The sequence below is a fragment of the Toxotes jaculatrix genome, chromosome 5 (genome assembly GCF_017976425.1).
Source record: "Toxotes jaculatrix isolate fToxJac2 chromosome 5, fToxJac2.pri, whole genome shotgun sequence".
NCBI lineage: Eukaryota > Metazoa > Chordata > Actinopteri > Toxotidae > Toxotes > Toxotes jaculatrix.
Window position 1 is genome coordinate 9283268 of NC_054398.1, and position 21236 is coordinate 9304503.

Here is a 21236-nt window from a genome sequence, read left to right on the forward strand (position 1 = left end):
CACACGTTACATGAACACAGCATCCTTTTTGATGAGAAAGTTGTTTACATTATGAATTTACCTGTAGATTTTTTGTGATTACCTGATTAATCAATTGGTCAGTTCTCTGCATACTCTCTAAGAGCCCGTGGCGATGTCTTCAAATTTGTTTTGTCTGAGAAACTCTGAGATGTTCTGTTTACAATGACATAAAACAGAGAAATGCATAAATTACTTTAACAAAAAAAATTCATGATCAAAATTACAGTTAACCGTGAAGCGTGAGTGAAGTCGCTGGAGTTCAGATGTCCTACACACTGCCCTCTAACTCTCCCCAGTGCAGAGAATCTAGACACGTCGGGCACGTGCCTTCGTCCTTCACCTCTATCTCATTTGCTTTTGTGTCCCTTTTTTTCTCCTTTCACTCTATCTCTGTGACCTGGCAGTGTGACGCTTTAGTAATCCTGCGAAAAACACTGGCAGATGGCGCTAGGAAAGATTAGGAGCAGTCTTGCACATCTGCAAACTCCAAACACACACAAACACTAGATGGATGAAACACACCTGAGCGTCTCCACACCTTCATTTCCTCTTTCATGATCAAACTCTCATGTCAGACACTTTTATACTGTACTTTTTTTTTTGCATTTGTTTTGTTTCCTAAATTTTGGATGTCAGGTTTCACAGCACTTAGACAAAATGTGTGTGTGCTATGAATAAAATGCTCTGTTATTTTTATCACCACCTCTCATCCACTTGAAAGTATTATCCAACTCTCTTTTCATCCGTACAACATGAGTACGTACTCCACACTGTCTCTTCTCCCTCTCTCTCTTTTCCCTTTTTGATTGTTCTCCTTCTATTCTGTCACCACAGCTTCCCCAACTAAAACTAGAACATGAGGTTCGAATGCCAGCATCATAACGTTTCACCCTGGCAGGCCTACATCAGAGCTGACGTGACGCATGACAAAGCTACGCAGCTGGCATCAGCGAACATACCACCTAGCTGCACTCTAGCAGGCAGTGTTGTCTTTGCTTTGGCTGTGTGCTGCAGATTGGTGGGAAACATGCAAACTTTAGACCCACTGGGAAGGCAGCTGGCTCCAACCAAGTGATGTTCTTCTCCTCTACAAAACACACACACATACACACACACACACACACACACACACACACACACACACACACACACACACACACACACACACACACACACACAAATACACAAATACACACACAAAAAGTCAGAACTCTGAAAAAGGCAAGACACATCAGCCTGAGCTCCAACTGGGTGAGATCATTGCTGTGGTAAAAATACAGCTGTCCTCAGAGAGACATGTTTCTCACAAACACTTTCACACAGTCCCATGAAGAAATAACACAAAACACACACACATATGTGTGTGTCCACAAGCACAGGCGCATAACCCCTCATGCGCACTTGCATTGACATGAATGTGCACACATAAACATTTTCCAACTGCCACCACCGCCACATCCGGTGTGAATATATATTTCAAACTAAACACAGGGTGAGAGTCATTTGCTGCCCGGATTACTTGTCTCATTCACAAAAACAATGGCCCTATTGGGACACGGCTCGCTCCATGACATCATCTGCATGCAGGAAGTGGTGTGCTCTCCGAGTCGGACTTATTGATTATCAGTGAATGGGGAGAAATCTAAGTGGAGTAAACGATTGTTTTTGGATCAATTCATTCCCAGTACACGCACTTAGGTTTGGTAACATGTTATTCAAGCTGCTTATCTACCAGTCTCCTATCAATTAACTCACCTAGTTTATGGTAAGTTTAAGCCATTAAAGATTAGCTTTAAAATATGGAAAACATAAACCCACTTTAGAAATGTGTGTAAGACTGTGCCCTAATCTCTCTTTGGAAAGCCTCTGCATAAGTAACAGTTAAGGCAGAAAATCCTCTTCCCTCCTGACAGCAAGCTCAATAATTATTCTTTTATTCACCCTGTCCATCCCATTTATGGATTCTTTTCATCTCCCTATCTGATCCTCCCTCCTTTCCCCTCCCTCCCACATTACCCCCTCACTTGATTTGCAGCAATGCTACGGTGCGCACTGTGCGTGTGTGTATATGTGTGTGTGGTCCACAGGCGTGAGGCTGAAAATAAGTCATCAGTGAGATATGAAGTCATCGCAGGAATTATTAGCATCATAAATCAGAGGCTCAGTGGAGAGGCAGGGGGGAGAGGTGGAAAAGAGGGCAGTAGGGGTAGAGGGAGGAGGAGGTGAGAGAGAGAGAGAGAGAGAGAGAGAGAGGGGGGGGGGGGGGGGGGGGGGGGGGGATTACTGTTTGCAATTTTACCTTGAAACTTTAAGAATGTAAGAGAGGGAGTAAGGCCAATTAAAGCCAGGAATGAGTAGAAAGTCAGAGAAAAAGGAAGGAAAAAAGAATGGCCTCAACTAAGGATATTCTTCTTATTAGTTAATCTATCCATTTTTTACCATAAAATAGGGAAGCAAAATTCAGATTACTTATTTTGTCCACCCAATAGTCTAAAACCCAAAGAAATAATTACACATCGCAAGCAATAAAACTGACATATTTCCAAAAATATTGCCCCTGCATGGTTTAAGTGGCAGGTGTGTGAAGATCCTAAATGGCACAACATGACCCCTGACCTCTGAGCTTGCTCTGTGCTCTGTTTGAGTGCAGACTGTGCAAAGACCCATGATTTAAATAGACTCACACATACATTTTCTAATTAGGACCATGTCTTGTTCATTAAAATAATTTAAGAACCAACTGTTCAAAAGACTTAGCAAATTCTCTGCCAACCATTTCCCCTCTCGTAACTTGCATCATCTCTCTCATGGAAACTCTGCAGTGTCCTTTCGACACACGAGATGATCCTGCAGCACTCGTCCGCATGATGTTATAATGCACAAATGCATGCATGCAAGCCAGCAGACGTGTACACGCAACGGCGTCCATCTGCCAGCCACATACACGCACAAACATCAAGTATGCACAGATTCTCGCTGCTAGCTCCACTGACCCCAATAATACAACCACCCAAACAACAGCCAATGCCATTGGCTGAGTCCTTCTGGGGAATATTCTCTGCCACTGTTGTCGTGGAAACAGCAGAAAAGCGGGGACAGAAGTGGAAGAAAAAAAAAGATTCCTTCTTTTTTTTCTCCTCGTGAAGAAATGTAGCAGGAGTGAGCTGAGGAGACTGATAAAGAGGAAGAGGAGGTAATCGCTGACAAGGGGTCTTTCATTAAGAAGGGTATGATGTCTGATCAAAAAAAAAAAAAGCTGGGGAGGAAAATCCTGGCTTTCAAAGACAATCAGCTAGTGCGTGTGTGTGTATCTGTGTGAGATATTGAACATAGCTGTGTGTGTGTGTGTGCACACTGTATGTGCGGGTGTGCCCGGGCTAAGCATGTGCTCAGTACATCTCTGTGACTGCAACTAATTGTGGAGCCTGGGCGCTTTGAGGCAATCCTCAGCATCTATGAATGACTCATGAAAAAGTGCTAATCTCCCAGAGGAGGGAGAGAACTGAGAGGAGGAGAAGAAGAATGGGGAAGTGGGGATGCAGAGACGAGAGCAGAGATTTGCCCGAGCAGCATGCCTCTGCCGTCTTATTTCCAATCCTGACTGAGGCAGATTACGCTCTACTTTCTGCGCTGACACATTCGAGGTGGATTCATAAGCCTTCGGTGGTGGGTGTGTGTGCAATGTCATCCCTTAAAAAGCTGCAGCCCCCGCAATCGAGATGTTATTAACTCAATGAGGCTATTAGCAGTCTTGCTGGGGCTCAATTATAAGTCTTAGTGTGCTTAGTGGACACTATGACAGGATAATAACTGTGGTAAATAAGGCCAGAGGATTGAAGTTAAGCTTGAGCTTTATTTCAGTGATGCTGGGCAAGAGAAAGACTCCAGGAAGGCTTAAACATCAAAGAGTCATCAAAGAGGCTTTGTATCCGGGCAGTATGATTTTAAACTTCCTCCTCTCCCTCCTATCTCCACATGTACCTGTGAACATGTGAAAGTCTGACTGTTGTCAGTTTAGAAATGAGGGACAACTAGTGTAACTTGATGGAGGAGATGAACACTTTGTTGTGCTCACCAGTGACATCTGCTGACCAAACTGTGCCATGACAAACAAGCTCCATTCAAATCCGCACACGGATTAGGCGACACACACCTAACATCCTCAGTTCACACCGCCATCATCACAATCATGCTCCACACACTCTCGCGTACCAGTAAGCAGGGAGACTTTGTGGAAGGTGCCCTCCAGCTTCCCCATGAGAATGTGCACGAAGCCGTCTTTGGAAAGGTGCCCCGCTTCTTTGGAACTCTGGTCATAAACCACCACTTCCTGCTTCCTGCCCAACTCCACCTGCACATAGGATAAAGAACAAGGAAGGGAATCAGGGTCATTATCCAGTAGTTCCGTGGAATATATGTTAAGCATGCAGCGACAATGAGGAAGAGAGTTAGTTAATAAGACTGGAATTACAAGCAACTATTTGGCATAATAGGAGGTGTAACTGAGCGTCTATTTCATCAGACGGGAATATCGTCAACTGGCTGAGAGGTAGTACATTATTACAAGACCTCCTGACAATAAATCCACATGCTGTGGGGATCAAACCTGTGGCGGTCTGGACCCTGGGATAGTTTTTTTCCCCAAACACTGTGCTGCCCTAACATGACCAGGAAGCAGCAACAAGGAAAAGAAAATGATCTCACAAGCACACAGCTCTGGGAGTTGTGACAATAAACACTGGCTCTATTGATGCCAGCAACTGCAACAATGAGCAGGATGAACTACAGGTGATTCCAGAGTAAGTTATGAAGATAGGAGAATGAATAATGCATGAGGGCTGAGTGTTGCGCCGTGCCATTGTGACTGTAATATTTACTGTGCAGATACTGCTGAGAGGGTTGTTTGTTGTAATGGGAGGTAATATCAGTAAAATCATAAAAGCTGGCTGCACTGTGAAGGGTGTGGGTGTCCATCAGCGCATCACTGTGATGCTGTTCATGTCAGATTGCGAGAAAGATGAGAGGATATGAGCATGCGCCAGTGTTATGAAGCGTGTGCATGTCTGTGTGTGTGTGTTTGGATGAGAGAGTGTGAGCATGTGCTGGTGCACACACACGCCAACCAGCCAGTGTGTGTGTTGTTCCCCATGTTGTCAGGCAGGCTTTGGTCACATGACCATCAGGCAGCGCCTACTGCAGCTATGAATCACTGCATCATTGAACCGCCACTGGACAGGAGAGGAGAGAGGGGAGGAGGATGGAGGGCGAGCGGGAGGGGAGGGGAGGGAAGGATGGATAGCGAGGGTGGGGGAGTAGTGGAGTAGTGGGGCAGGGGGAAGATGGAGACGAGATAGAGAAAGACGCAAGAGGGAAATGAGGAAGAAAAGGAGAAAGAGAAAACTGAGGAGGAGAAAAAAAAGGGGGCAGGTGGTGGGAGAAGGGGAACAGAAGATGGAGGGGGAAGAGGACAAGACAGGACAACCCACTGTACATCTTTGTTTACCTCCACATACATAAGACCAGCCTCATCTAAAACGTGCCATGGAACAGGCGTTAGCTTCAAGGCAAAATTGCACTTTCATCAAGCACTTCCCATCCCCTGCTTCACTCTCTGTATGCTGAAAGGCACACGGGTGGTGATAGCTCACGGTACACACAGCTACACAGTGTGCACGGAGTGTGCCCGATTATGTTTCTGCTTACAGAGCAGCTGTAGCAGAGCGCCTTGGCAGACAGCCATGCAGGTGATTTAGACAGGACAAAGTCAGTCTCTGAAGTCTGGTTAGAAGTAACTCTGGTCCAATAAAACCCGTCTTAGCCGCGTCTGCCTGCGTCAAACACCAATACTGACATGAAAGCATGAAGAGCTGAGGCAGAAACTCTGATCTGCAGCATTGATCAAGTAAAGAAACAACTTGCTTTCTGGTCTTTGGGCATTATAGGTTTGTCATCAAAATATCTTAAAGAAGATACCACAAATATCTTCAGTGTATATCTTCAAGGTACCCTGGTAGCCAAGGTGGTTTAAGGTTTTGACCATGAACCACAGTATCCCTGGTCTGAGTCTGGCTGCAGACCTTTGTTGCATGTCCATCCACGTCTCCCTGTTCCTGCTTTGGTGATTTTGCAACTGTCAATTGTGCAATAAATGCATACGCCCAAAAATACTTATTACTGTAGAAGATTAATGTTTAGTAACACAGACGACCATTTGGCACAGTATATGTTTACATACAAGATATGAATAACGCAGGTACAAAATAATCAAATAAAACTGTACCAGTTAGCAGAGCCTGGCAGCGGTTAACATGTATTTGTCAGTGAAAGATAATAATGTGGTGCTTATTTGAAATACATCAAGTGTTTACCATGTGTTTTCTTAAATTTACGTGTCTATAGTACTCATTTATTTCTCATTCTTTCTACTTGCATACTCATCTCCACGTCTCTTTCTTTGTTTTAAATCCCCTACACCCTCCATCTTTACTAACCCTGGATAATTTTGGCTAATAATCCTAATGGGATCAGATCTAATTTGGGAGCTTGATCTCAACGCATGAGGATTACAGGCCTTTAACTGGACATACATGCACAAATGCACACACACACTACACAGCACACTCTTATGTCTTGTCTGTCTGCTGCACTGTGAAAACAGTTTCACTTCTAGGCTGAAAACTTGAAATGAGTGCTGCAGTAAAAATAGAATAGTTAATCATTCTGTTACTCACTGTCGGACAAGAGGTGGGTGATATGTTCAGGTTTTATAAAATCATGAGTCATGTATCCCTGCTATGTTTCCATAACTCACAATATATGTTATTATTATGCACTGTATGTCTCTGAAACTATTCTGTACTAATGAAGCATATTTCCTCCCTCTCTGGACTTACTAACTACCACTGTATTGAGGTTTATGGGGTTTGTAATGTGGTATTGACGTTAAGTTACAACAAAACAAATGAAATGTTAAAATTCGGCTGAAAAATACTGTTTTCATCTGTGTTTTTCCTCAAACTCCATGGTGAACTTGGAAGACTCATTCAGTGTTTCAGCTAGCAGGGTGAAATTACACCTCTTCTCATCCCCTTTGAATGTATTCCGTGTGAGCTGAAAAGAAACAGCAGCCTATTAATAGCAGCCTACATTTAATATGAGTCTGTGAATGATAGTACAGATAGTAGGATATCAGCTATACTTTAGATTTTGTGTGAATGATCAGGCTAAAGCTATACCTCCTGCTCAGTATGTGATATGCAAAGAGTTTGCTGCAGTGTTAGAGGTCAACGACCCGGGGGAGCGCGGGGTTGGCAGTCAGACTGCAGCAGTAGTACAGATCTCTCATCCCTCTGCAGTGCTACAGCATCACCACTATTACTACTGTACTGGCCCAGGCGCTCTGACGCATGCACATTGCAGGTAAACAAGGACTGCCACAGCAGAGAGAGAGAGAAAGGGAAAAAAAAGGAGGGGCGACAGAGAGAAACAGAGATGAAGAAATGGGGAAAACAAAGAAGGAAAGAAGGGAGATGGGAGCAAGGAGAGGAAGCCCCAAGAAGGGGATCAAGGGGAAGGTTGAGGAAGGAGGAGGAGGATCAGCTTTAGAGAGAGGGATAAGGAGGGTGCAGAGAGGGACAGAAGGTGGCACTGGAAGACCAAACGCTACAATCCCAACCTTTCTTTAAAGGATCTGCAGGCTGGCATCAGCAGGACATAAACAAGGGGGGGCCACAGGGGGAGAGGTTATTTTTCTCCTGTCATTTGCAAAGGGAGACAGCAAGAAAGTGCGCGGTAAGAGACGTGAATTCCAGCAGGACAAGTCTGTGCATTTGTGTTGATTATGTGAATTTAGAGGAAGAGAAAACGTAAAAAAATAAAAATAAAATGAAAGTGTTGCGCAAGAGGCAGTCAGAAGTCCCTGCATCGTTCTAACTGACGCTGTGTTATAAAATATGAAAGGAGTGGGAGGAAAAACAAGATCTGACACATGGCTACAAGTCGAGGTTTGGCCTTACTGTCAATGCTCTTCTGTAGGGACAGTCTGTGCACGCAAACACAAACACACATGCACACACACCATGAAACATAGATGATGGGTAGCTTGGCAACGAAATCAGTGGAATTGTGGTAACACAAGGCCCCAGCGTCCAGTAAGTGCTTGTGTAAGAAAGTGAAACATGGTTTCTCCTGACCTCAGCAGTGCAACTGACCAATGACAAGGTCAGTGCTGAGCTGGGACAGTATGTGTGTTTGTGTGTGAACTGGCCTGTGACACAACATCAGCACAAACAGTCTAAAAATGGCCCCACATTCCTGAAGCGCGGGTCCGGGTCCTCTCAGTATGTCCTCTCTGGGATGTCCCACAGAAAACAAGTCAACTGCAGGATGCACTCTCTTTGACTAACAGTGTTTTCAGCTCAGACTATGAATATGAATCTTCATGAAGCCTGAGAGTGGATACAGGAAAATACAATACACTGTGCCTTTTTTTAAACAGGAGCACAAGGTGACACACCTGACACGACATGCAGTTCAATGCATACTGACAGAAGACCTGCTGCGGCAGGCAGTGACCTCTTCTTACAGTCGGTCTGTCAGTTTAAGACTCCGCCACGCAGTGTGTGACATATACCGCTCGCCGCTGTAAAGATACCACCCCGGGGCCAGATGATGTCATTGACTGGCACCGGCAGCTGCCACTTCCATGTATGCTTCAGTAGGTGTGGTGAGTGTGTCATGGGGTTCCTGCACTTCTATCCTCGTGAGGACCAAATACAAAATTGTTTAGAGTTATCAGTTTAGGTTACAGGTTTTTGCATTAAGTTGGGGATTTAGACAAATTTTATAAGTTTGGGAATGAATTCCATCAGTAGAAAGTACAGTACTACACCAATGTTTGTGTTTGTGTGTGTGTGTGTGTGTGTTTCTGACAAGGATGTGAAGATGTGGCAGGGTGGTGAAAGTCCCTGATACCTCGGTGCATGTGTAGTGTGAGGTCATCACTGATCATTTCAGAGATGTGGTAACCTGATGCGGTCACACCCTCGCACCGCTGAATGTCACACACACATGTACACACCATGTCCCTCAGAGATTACACATTCAGATGCATGTAACACTTGTACACATTTGCATACAAGTATACTACATCTCTGTCTGTTCATCTCTGAGACGCACAGGCTAAACTGTTGGCGTTCAAAAGCACATTTATGCTGAAGATCCGCTTATACCATGTCTTAGTTTGTATACAAAAAAAAACCACATTCCATATCCGCAAATCATCTCTGAATCATTCCACTATCATAAAAGTATATTTATATAAAGTGGCAATAACTATAATAATTAGCATGTAAAATGAAGATGCGTATTTCCGTTTTCAGTGACAATTGTGGGAAAGATTTCATGGGCTTTCAGCAACTTAACCAAATAGTTTTGTAGCCTAAACCAGCCAAAGAGCGACTGAAAACTGAAAATAATTATAAAGAAAAAAATTAAGAAAAAAACAATAAGTTAACTAAGTCAAGAAACAAAATGGGATTTAGACCCCTATCTCCAGGATGAAAGTCATGTGTTTGACCCAGTCATCCACCACAACTTCCTCCTCACATGTACTTCGTCGCTCTTTATGTCACCTGACGAAACAAGGCAATACGCAGTGCACCAGTGAACAAGCTTCATTCTTATCACATAAGCCCCATTCTTAGCATGTTCTCCACTACTATGTTCTCGGCAACAGACATACCTTGGGGATGTTGCGCCTTTATTCTTACTCGCCATTCTATATGCAAGGTACAAACATGGAATGGGGGGGGGGGGGGGGCATTATTGTTCTAGTAATAAGCCGGCAGCAGAGGCTGTCACAGAGCTGGATTGATATCTGTGTAAAAGAGAGAGCATGATGTTAAACACTATCACGCTTTGTCTGGCTCTTAATGAGGGGTCTTCCTAATGGCAATATAGTGGGATCTTTGTTTAAAAGAAGCTGAAGAAGAGTCATCATCAACTTGCATAACAGTGCAGTGCAGTGCAGTGGTTATAAAAAAAAAGCTAATATACTGTGATATATACCATTACCATCTGTAATCAAACCGTGATACACCACCCAGCCCTAGTGTATGTCTGTGTCAAACAGTAGGATCTTTAGAGCAAACACTGATTCATGCCATGACCTCATCAAAGCAAACACATGACATTTCCGGCTTTGTAGAAAAACCACCGCCAGCTACAGCGTCTTTGTTTGAACTTGGCAAAAGGAAAAATGTGATTGAAACATACAAAAAATTCCCTGCGTTTGCCCTCTGGGTAATGTGGGAAACAATCCATGCAGTGAGTCATCAACAAAGTTCTCAGTTCTGCTGTTACTGTCAAGACAGATGACACACGAAACACTCATGTGTTGTCCTTCATTTTGAAATACTGTATTGCAGTTACTGGAACTTTCTTTGTTCAGAAAAACAGTATTATGAAAGCATACTTCATGGTGTTTTCCAAAGACATGACCAGGGTCTTTGCGCTGTGTCTGACTCTTACATGTCAGATAAAATCATTTCATCTTTGTTTACGTCTACACAGTCTCAGGAACACTCACCCTTCATTCTTCAAAATTGTCCATGAATTTCCCATCCTGTACAGTATAATTATAGAAAGCCCCCTTCGCAAGGAGGATAAACACAACATATGGTGAGTCATCAGCCAAACTGATGGAGATCTTCATTGCATAAATGCATTAGTTGGTCACATGCAGTTACCCCCTGTGCTAGGCAGTGGGGCACTCAGCCAGTCCTACCAATTAAGATCACAGACAAGATCACAGACCCATCGCATGGCTCTCTTTATCACAAGTGGCCATAGCACAAAACAACAGTAAGAGGACTACTGTTCATTATCATGGCTAATATGTTGTATCACAACACTTGAAGACATACGAGAGTGTAATTACAGGTGTAAGACTTTACTGTAAACAACAGCACAAAGAATTAAATGTGTAAGTCTTACTAAGCTGCCAAAGCTTCAGAGTACGGCTGGACAACTACTTTAATCTTTTCAATGTATCTTTAAGTTTACACCATAAAACAAATGAAAATTGTTTGTTTTTAAAAAAAAGTCAGTAACTATTTCCCTGAGTCAATGTTGGTGTCCTTAAATTGCTTGTCCAAGCTGACCAACAGTACAACAGTCAAAAGTATTTGGTTTACATTTGAAAAAAAATCTTTTTTTTTTGTCAATCAGCTCAATGATTTATTGACTAATTGTTTAAGTGCTACATAAGTGTAATTGATTTAATAGCCTTAGTTAATTTTATTTAGTCAATGACCTGATACTGATTCGAGTTTCTGTCTGATTCCTGATTTAATACACGTACTCCCTTTTCCCCCAAATTTAAAGTCTATGTACCACACTGTATGGATCTCTTTGTAATCAGCAGAAATACTAAACTAAACTAAACTAAACACTAAAGCACCTGGCTGATACTAGGTCAGTATGCTGATCCAGTGGACTTTTGACCTTACTTAAAAAATACCAAATCACAGCCAAACGTGTCTTATGAGTTGGCTGCTGCATTCTTTCACACCCAACACCCTAGGTCCCATTCATCAGAGGTCTGGCCTCTATGTCTTCATACAGGAGGAAGGGTGCTTCCCCAGGCTGACTGCTGGTAGTGAAAACCTCTGGTCCATCTGTCAGGCCTGCCTGGCCGGCTGTCCCCGTCACAGCAGCAGGGATTAGTCGGGCTTAAGCCAAGAAACCAGCCGCCTACCCTCCAGCCTGTCAGAAAAGGCATGAGGAAGCCCCCATTCCAACTAAGTCTGTGCCATCCCTCTCCCAGCAGAGGTCCACCACCACCACCTAACCTACTGTATCCAGCTCTCTCTGACCTACATTAATAGAGAGCAATAATAACAAGGTTATGAAGGGATGGGAAGTGAAAGGGACAAGAAAGAGGACACCATTTTGATTGCTGATGTGCTGGTCATGGATGTACATTCAGCTCAGTTAACTGAAGCGTTGGAAGCTTCTATGAAAGCAGGTGAGTGCAGCGCTTCGGGGGATGCAGGCTATTAGTGCTCAATGGGATGTGAGGCGGGAGGCAGTCGGGGAGGAGGTGGAGGCAGCAGGCCATCCATGAATACCCTCAGTACTGCTCTCCCGCTTCCTGCATTCACTTCCCCAACAAAGAGCCACAATGGTGTCCTTTGCTGTCTTGGCTGGCTGAGGCGGCTCCTGGCGATGCTCAGAGCCATGTGGGGGGTAGAGAGGATGGTGTGTGTGTGTGTGTGTGTGCATGTGTGAGGGGTTAGCTGGGAGCCGGCTTTAACACCACGCAGCCAGTCTGCACGTGCCCAGCCCGCGGCCTGCCAGTGGCCGCACAAAAGGGATGATGTCATGCTTAGCCAATAACAAAAGAGTCTGGGTCCGTCGGGCCCTCCTCTCTCACCCGGCTAGTTCCAGCTTTATCCAGCCTAGCATTAATCGCAAGTCTTATCCTCTTTACTGGGGGTGGGGAATGGATAATAACAAACCAGCCATGGGGCAACACCAGGCACAGAGAGGATGAGGAGAGGAAAAAGGAATAAATGACGAAGGAAGGGGTCAGTGGTGGGAGGCTGCAGGCTACAGTTGTGGGAGACAGACAGACAGACAGGCAGACAGAGCAATCGTGAGATTGAAAGAGAGAAATCGGGAGGAGGCATGGCTCTACAGGGTGCCACAGTGTGAGATCTGCCAACCACAGGGCCCCCCAGACAGAGATGGACCCAAAGACCCAGCACAGAAACACACTCAAGCTCTCTGTACTGACTGAAGTAATGAAACTCAAACCCTGACTAGATCCAAAGCCTCTCACACTTCACAGCTCTCCAGATCCAGCTTTTTCAGCCTCTCCAGCTTTTCTTTTGTTGTCGTTTTTTTTTTTCTGTCTAAATCTGTAGACTGCAGGAGTAGGTCATGCATCATCGCAACCCAAAATAAAACCATTATCTGAGCTAAACTGGATCTTTTTGGTCTGGGTGAGTCACGCAATCTCAGAAGCAGACTCTCCCGTGTGGCCCTCAGGCTCAGCAGCTTCTTTTGTATTCAGGTACATGTAACTCAGGCTGGCAGTATGCACGGATACAAGAGGTATTACACAAGATCCTTGTCCAGCTAACACTAGTAAATTTTGGGTGAGAAGAAAGACATGTGGACTAGACTGCCAGAAGGCCTTGCAATAAAGCTGAATTAAAACTAATTGGAATAACAGAGAGCCTGTGAGAAACAGCAGGCACATGGGGACTCTCAGCCAATGTACCAATTATACAGATGCTATTAGCTGAACTGAAGGTCATTTGACTTGAGAAAGTAACAATAATCCACAGTTCTCCTCCATTTTACCATCTGACCATTTGGAAAGTGTCAGTCACCTACAAGCGTTAACTGTAATCCAACAGGAGCGGCAAAGCAATAATCTAGAGCAATAATCTATAATTATTTGCCATTTGGTGGGCAGGGCGTGTTTCTGGTGATTAAAGTTCCCTAGCCGTGCACCAGATGGAAATACAGAGTCAGTTTGTCAGCTACAACTCCAGGACTGATACAGTATCTGTAAGGCATACAGCAAGGTCATAACTCATTCTCATAAGTAGGCTTAACAGAATGAGATGCGTGACAGGTCAGACTCTGCAACCTGCTCCTGGCAACCACAGAGCAAAACAATAAAAAAACAAAAGCAATAGCGTTTTATGGACCGCCATTCAAACCCAGTGTGTCACACCTAAGAAAAAAATTTCAATCACCTGTTAAATGTCATAGACTACTGCGGATCAGCATTTTATTGCGTTGGGTGTAACATGGTTAAAAGTTAAACAAACACCTGAGAATAACATTTGGAGAATGAATGCAGGCAGGAAGAGAAATTTGGTCTGCCACCTCCACAGCTTTGTTCTGTTTCACCAGTCATGTAAAATGGTTGGGTGATGTCTGCACACACAAAGCACATGAGGGCACAAAACACCTCCTCATACAAAAAACACACACACACACATCCACCTCCCCCTCCTCTAACCCCCACCCCCCATTCCACGCTTAGGTTTCCCCTCTCAGAGTTCCTACAGTTTCACACAGTGACTAAAAATACAGGAGTCAGCATGCCACGGGTGGACAGGCTATGGAAAAAAGGCTGTCATATTCGGAGGAGAAGTCATGGAAAACGGGAGGATCCAGTTTCAGGGCCACTGATAAGCAACAAACCTACAGTAAGCCGGCCGGCCCGCCAAATATAGCACCCACTGATGTGGTGCAGGCACGGGCTAGCACAGAGAAGCCCAATCCAGAACCACAGTGGTACATGGATCAGGGTGCTGGAAATGTTCCGAGAGACAGATGGAGATGTCAGGGAGTCACTGTCCTGCTCAAGGACACTTCAGCAGGGTGAACACTTGCTGACATGGGAACTGGAATCTGAGACTCGCTCCATCTATTGTATGGTACTGCACAGGCATGATACAGACGAGCATTGCTACACCACAATAGTAAAGAGTACACTCTAAACTTTAAGCCTGAGCTAAACTAACATTTCCTAAATGTCCCTTTAAACAAAGAATCCCTCAACAAGATATTGTGTCACAGCAGTCCCTTCCGTATTCATGTTTTGTTCTCCCCTGCTGATTCTGCTAAAACAAGCAAGATTATGCTGACTTTGTCCCAATGCACTGTACTGTAAATGCACCAGTTCTAATTCCCCACCCTCATTTGCGACTCACTAGGTTTTTTTCTTTGTATGTCAGAGGGAAATCTTGTAAATCCCAAATGTCAACTTGGCACACACATGTATCTTTAAAGTCAAATAATCAGCTTTTCAACTGTGTCTTGCTGGTCTGTGGAAGAGGGAAACAAAATGTAAGACATGAAAATTTTGACTTGAGGGTTTTAATCCAACTGGGTTCCGTATTTAATTGATCAGCATTCCCCTGACTCCTTTATGCACACTGTCATTTTATCTGCCTCTTCCACAGGGAAGTCAGAGTGCAAAACAAGCTCTGAAGCTCCAGCCAATGTCTTGCTCTTATCAGCGAGGTGGAAGCTTGCCACACACGCTCTGAATCCAGTCTGGCACTTAGATAAAAAGGCTCTTTAATCACTGGCATCGCATCCTACCACCCTGAAAAGCATCACCTGTCAGCTACGCTGAGCTTTATCTCACCTTCACCTTGCCGTTGGGTTGCAGCAGCTCAGTGACAGACACCTTGTCCTGCTGCAGACGCCTCTTCACCAGCTTGGAGCAGCAAACGTTGACCGCACCTTGCACGTGTGACGCATTGTACTCAGAAAAGGTTCTGCTGTCAATCACCAGCAAGCGGCCCGTTCCTCGCTGGATCAGGCTTGCCAGGCGCTTGATGTCCATGGCGCTTCGCTTGGTTGGCCCTTTCTCTCCTGCCATGATGTAGGAGGGGCTGAGTGGTAACCTTGGGTCACAGACGTGAGGGTAGGGAGGGCTGGGGTGAGGAGGAAGACGGGTAGATGAAAGAGGGAAAGGTGGAGGAAGAGATGGGGAGGAGGAGGTGAGGTCAGTGGAGGAGGGCTACCACCCGAGCAGGCGCTGAGAGATCCATGGTGCCTGCAGAAAGAGGAGTAAAAGAGAGGAGAAGAAAAAGAAAAGGTAGAAAAAAACAACAGTTAAAATACAGTCACATTGCATAAAGTACCAGTCTTCCACATGGCATTCAGTTTATTTTATCAGTTTACTACAATGCTATTGTTGGCCAGCTGTGATATTCAAAACTGCCACTGTCAATTTTCAGATGGTGATGACCAGGCAGCTGAGGATCAGACATCAAGGGCATGATCACCTCTCGTCCCGAGCTTCAGTCTGATCATTCCAGCGCACCAAATGATACAATTCAAACCCAACTGTCACAAAAGGACAGCGACCACTTCACTTTGCATAAATTTCCAAAACAAAGTCTAGTGCATGATGTATTTTTGTGCATTTGTATCATCTTTTATTGGCAGACAATGAGCACCTTGCATATTAAAATAGCTACAATGCTAAACATGAATATAAAAGTTATTTAAGGACTTAAAAGCCAACTGGATCATCCACTGGGATTCATCAGTCCTGAGATCTGAAGGAATATCACACATCCAAATACAAAGCCAAGGACTTAAGTTAGACGTGCACAACAATAAAACACTAGTGTGTGTGTGTGTGTGTGTGTGTGTGTGTGTGTGTGTGTGTGTGTGTGTGTGTGTGTGTGTGTGTGTGTGTGTGAAGGTTGGTTGTTGTTGATCGAGGGTCTCTTGCGCGGTAGCTCATGAAACAGGAAACTGAGGGCGTGAGATAAATTAAGCCAGGGGAATTCAGAGAGCAGGTCTGGACACAGGCAAACGGCCTGTGTGACATCCTGTGTATGCGTGTGTGTGAATGGGTGTGTTGCAGAGAGCTGGCTACACTATGTGATGAACTGCCTCCTCCTATCTATCACTACTAATCACTCTGATCTTCTCGCTGCTCAAGTTCTCCGCAACACTTGTACATTTAACATGAGACACACACACAAACACAAAACCATTTATAAAGGTTGAAAGATCCATGACTGCATGCATTGTGCTAGGCTACACACGGCCACGACAAAAACTACAGTACCATTTGTTAGAGAGAACACATGAATAAAAACCCTGTGTAGGTTGACGGCCACTTCCTTGGTCAAACAGGTGTCATGCTACAAGTGAGAAGGTCAGAATGTGAATGCAGTTGTGTTGTTTTATTCATCTACAGGCACGTGGTGTCATGAAAAATGGATGAGCCTCCTCTCATTTACCCCAAAGCCTAAATGGAGGTTTAAACCTCAGTTGAAAAGGGAGAGTACGAGAGACAGAAGTGTATTAACAGACAGCAGAGAGAGACAAAAGTTGAAAAACACAAAAAACCTTGGCATAATAATTAATGAAAGAACATGGGGAAAAAAAACGTGTTGTGTTATGATAATGAGACTTTGTGCAAGTTAGGAGCAGAAGCAAAAAAGAAGCAAAGGAGAACTGTGTATGTGAAGCAGAACAAGAAAAACATTTTGCACACAAGAACAGTGGTGAGAAAGTGGGAGAGAAAACCAAGACAGAGTGAGATGAGATGTGGAGAAACTGTGTCCTCTGGTCCATCAGTGTCTTGGGAAGATGTCCAGGCAACCTTTTCACCTTGGTTCTGACAACACCAACATGCAGAGAGGAGAGAGTAGAGAGCAAGAGGTTGAGAGGAAACGAAGGATGTTATTCAGCGAGGATCTCTCCAGCCTAGCAACTCAGCCAGTTCAAGGTAAGGGAGGGGACAATTGCGAAGATGGAGCAGAGTGGACAAGAGAGGAAGAGAAAGACAATGCTTGCAAGAGGTTTCTGCCTCTTGCACTGCTAGGATTCTCATAAACAAGCTCAGAGACGACTGCAGCAAACTTGAGACATGGATGCGGAGCCAATGATGTGGCAATGAGGTGTGACAAACGTGTTGCAGTAACATTCACAACAGCAAAGGCCGTGCATCACTTCCTCTACGGTTCCACAAAATAATCCTACCACTAGTCCTACCACTTCTACAGGCTGCTGGGCAAGCCTGAGCATAGATGCACACATACTGTTGCTGCCTGGCAACCTGCCTGATGCAAGAGCAGCAGCACAGGAACATGGAAGAAGGTCTAGATAGACAGTAGCAACTGCCTGCACTGTAAACACTGCCAAACTGCTGCTGTATCAGAAAGCAGCGACAGTAAAGGCATGGGTGTGTACGAGACACGGCCGAGCCATAACACAGACAAAACCTTAAATAAATAAATACAGGATAGTCAAGCTGGTCAATGAAGACTGAAGGTAGCACGCACACAGTACTGTGTACAAACATAATGCAGATTATATTGTATCTTAAAAAAGCAACACAGACAAATAAATCCAATCCAGTTAATCCAATCTAATCTGCCTGTCTGTGTTATAGTGATGACTGAATGCAGGTCTCTGAATTAATACTTTAAGCACAGCACACAATTTGGTGACCTGCAGCAACACAGCACATATTATACTGACACAGTGACACTCCCCCACTTTTCCCATGATGTGCACCCCAGCAGCCATTCTGCAGAAGTACTAAGCCTTGCTGCAATGTCAGCGCTCCCCCAACACAAACAGCGCCTGCCACACTACGACCTGCCCCATCACCTGTTATGCCATACCTTATATGGTGCGGAGCCCTTTGGCCGAGCGGCTATCAACACAGCTTCCACGGGCGTGAATCTTTCTCTCTCTTTTTGCTGTTTCCCTGCTGCTGAGCACAACATCTGACGCTGCATATGTCTAATGGCGACTGCTCTGCCACCCGCCCCGCCTCTTGCACGTTTTCTCTCTGAATCCCTCCTTCCTTCTCTATCACTCTCTTTCTTTGCAGTGAACGAGGATGGGGAGGGAGGATGAGAGTGTGCAGGTTTACATGTGTGGTGGCCGTGAGGGGGGGGGGGTACTGGCACTCTGCATCTTTCTGCGCCGCTAGACAATCATCCTACGGTAAACTTGCTCTCTGTGGACCCTGTTTGTGCGGACAAGAAGGGGAATGAAACAGGAGGAGAAAATGAGGGAAACAAAGAGATAGCCAGACGGGAAAACACCAGAATATAGAAAGGAAGTGAAATGACATGATGGATAATGTAGATAGGAAGCAGAAACCCCAGCAAGCTTACTCAGCGTTAAGAACCACAACCCGTCACCCTTTTGCAAAACCATCTTTCTTCCTCCATCTTGCATCCAGGCAGGAACAATAAGGAGCAAAAACAAACAAGCTCCTCAAACTAAAATAGTCAGCAGCCAGGAGCTTGCTGTGAGGCTCTGGCTGAACGCAGGAAAAACAAGCCGAGAGGAGAGAAAGCAGAGAGACAGAGACAGTGTGTACAGGCCCGGAGCAGATTCTGTTGTTGCCATAGAAACAGCCCAGCTGGGGTGATCAGGGGGTGATGGTGATGGGATGCTGCTGGTGCTGATGCTGGATGAGGACACAAGAGTGAAGAGCTAAAACTTGACAGTGGCACACAAACTTGTGAAATAGATTCTGACAACTTAAACTGTATGACTACACTGAAGTTATCATGTTCCCTTAACTAACAAATGGTGAGATTTTACAGTTGTCTACAAAGTTGTGTAAAAACATCCTCTCTGATTTGTTCCGATGGCTCAGTTTGGACCATTCTACTCTAGTCTGCAAGAGACTGCAAATTGAAAGACACTCTTTTTCTTTCTATATTTGTCTTGAGCTGGATGGAAAACAACATCCATCCAACCCCTTTTCCATAAACGTAGTCCATATGCAAAACAAGCATACATGGTCAGAAGATGTAGACAGACATGACTGTGCACCTCCTTAAAGTTGAAACAATGCAGTTACACCATAACTACAGGGCGAAGGCAGAAGAACCAGAACAACTGGTTGATTTAGAAGGATTTTTTTTTCTTTACCTTGTTTGGGAATTTGAATATCTGAATTTACCTACAGTGCCACTGGAGCTTAAAACAATGAATGCTGAAGTACCTGGTTGATAAATCCGCATTAATACAGAGATTACATGCATATCAAATCATAGAAAAAAAATATAGACCAAGCATTACCTCATGTCTACTCTGCCCATAGCAATCTACAAAACATGATCACTTCTTTTATTGCAGTTAAATACAAGGTGATTAATTGAAAACTACTCAACATATGAATAAATAATCAAAATAAACGCTATTTATTTAGAGATACAGAAGTGTGTGTGTTGAAAAATGTCAGTGATACGGTGTTTGCTAACTAGAGAGGAAAGAGGAAATCCCAGTGCTAAGTACATTTTCCCCCGGTGTGTGGGGTAAAATACAGCCACACAAATCATCTACAGACTGTAGTTGCTCTATTTACAGCTGATAACAAAGGACTGATAACAAAAAAAGGCCTCTTTGTAATACATCAGTTAAATAAAGTTGAAGAAGTAACTTTATCTCCATAAAATGGATAATCCACACAGATATATCCATAAGCCCTTCATACAAAACTATGAGCAAAGCATGATGGGACAGCTCAATAATGCCATATCAGACATCAGGAAGAGAGGCAAACACAAAGAGAGGAACTGGAGGGCAACCAACACTGATGTAATACCACCCAGGTTATTCATTAACTCCCTGTATAACGTCACCTGTAGCCACAGCCTTGAGTAGGCTGATATAAAGCTGGCTCTTAGTTTTATACAATGAGAGGCATGAGTTTTTTCAGGCCGCAAACAATTACATCATCTGAGCATCTCATGGCCTTTAGTCTGTGCCACAGGCTCTCTCTCATCATCTAAAAGTTTGCATCTGCTTGTGTTTACACTCTGTCTGCCTCTTCAGACTATGTTTTATTTACAGTGTAAAGTGTTAATTTAAAGTGCAAATTTTACACTTTTAAAAAGTAGCCACAGCAAGGCCCTGTGCCGGAGGAGGACTGCAGGGTCATCGTTTGCTGAATATTAAACAACTAGACTGATAATAATGATTTCTAACCTACTTCCTGGCAGTTTTCATTACATTAGCTGAAGTTATAAAACAAATCAGATTACATTTCTACATGCAAATCATAATTATTGTCATTGCTGATTAATCTGCAGATTATTTTCTTAACCAGTTGATTAAATGTTTGATAAAGAAAAGCAAGCTAGAAGCTGGCAGTAGAAAGTTATTTGCAATTTGTGCTAGAAGAAATGATTTTAACAATAAATCTGATTAAATGGTTGAGCTTTAATTGAGCAATTTGATTCTCTCACTACCATGTCTCTACTGGTATCACTAAAGCTTAAGGTCACTGCATCCACAGCTTTAACATCCAGATAATAACATCTTAACCCTGTGTTTGTTAGACTGAAACTCCTCTTGCATTCACTCAAAAACAACTGTTCGTGGATGCCCGCTACATTTGGTTGATATCAATAAGTGAGCAGCCGGATGGAAATGATGATTGTGTTCATCACAAATAGGGTTAGTAGAGTAACAAGCCCAGCATGAGTCATACACAAATGGCATACATGGAAATAAACAGTGCAACATGAGTGGTGATCATGTAATTTTGAAAAATCAATTCCTGGTATGCCCTGGTGGAGCAGAGGCATCGTCACACTGTAAACAACATAACCAGGTATAAAGCCTTCTTGTGTCCTCTAATCAATACTCCCCCAGTGAGGCTGCTGCAAAATTGCGGGGTCATA

General features: G+C 44.1%; 1 protein-coding gene across 3 annotated transcripts in view; it reads right to left on the bottom strand.

The window, feature by feature from the left end:
- Window positions 1–21236, bottom strand: part of dusp8a (dual specificity phosphatase 8a) — a 43002-nt gene that overhangs the window by 20618 nt on the left and 1148 nt on the right. For 2 of the 3 annotated variants that reach the window (XM_041039063.1, XM_041039064.1), the window contains exons 2-3: window positions 15200–15613; window positions 4234–4372 (exon numbers count right to left, since the gene is read on the bottom strand). In XM_041039063.1, coding sequence (XP_040894997.1) covers window positions 4234–4372; window positions 15200–15436 — 376 coding nt within the window. In that variant the 5' untranslated portion in view covers window positions 15437–15613. The remainder of the gene's footprint in view (window positions 1–4233; window positions 4373–15199; window positions 15614–21236) is intronic. The other variant, XM_041039065.1, reaches the window with a different exon arrangement.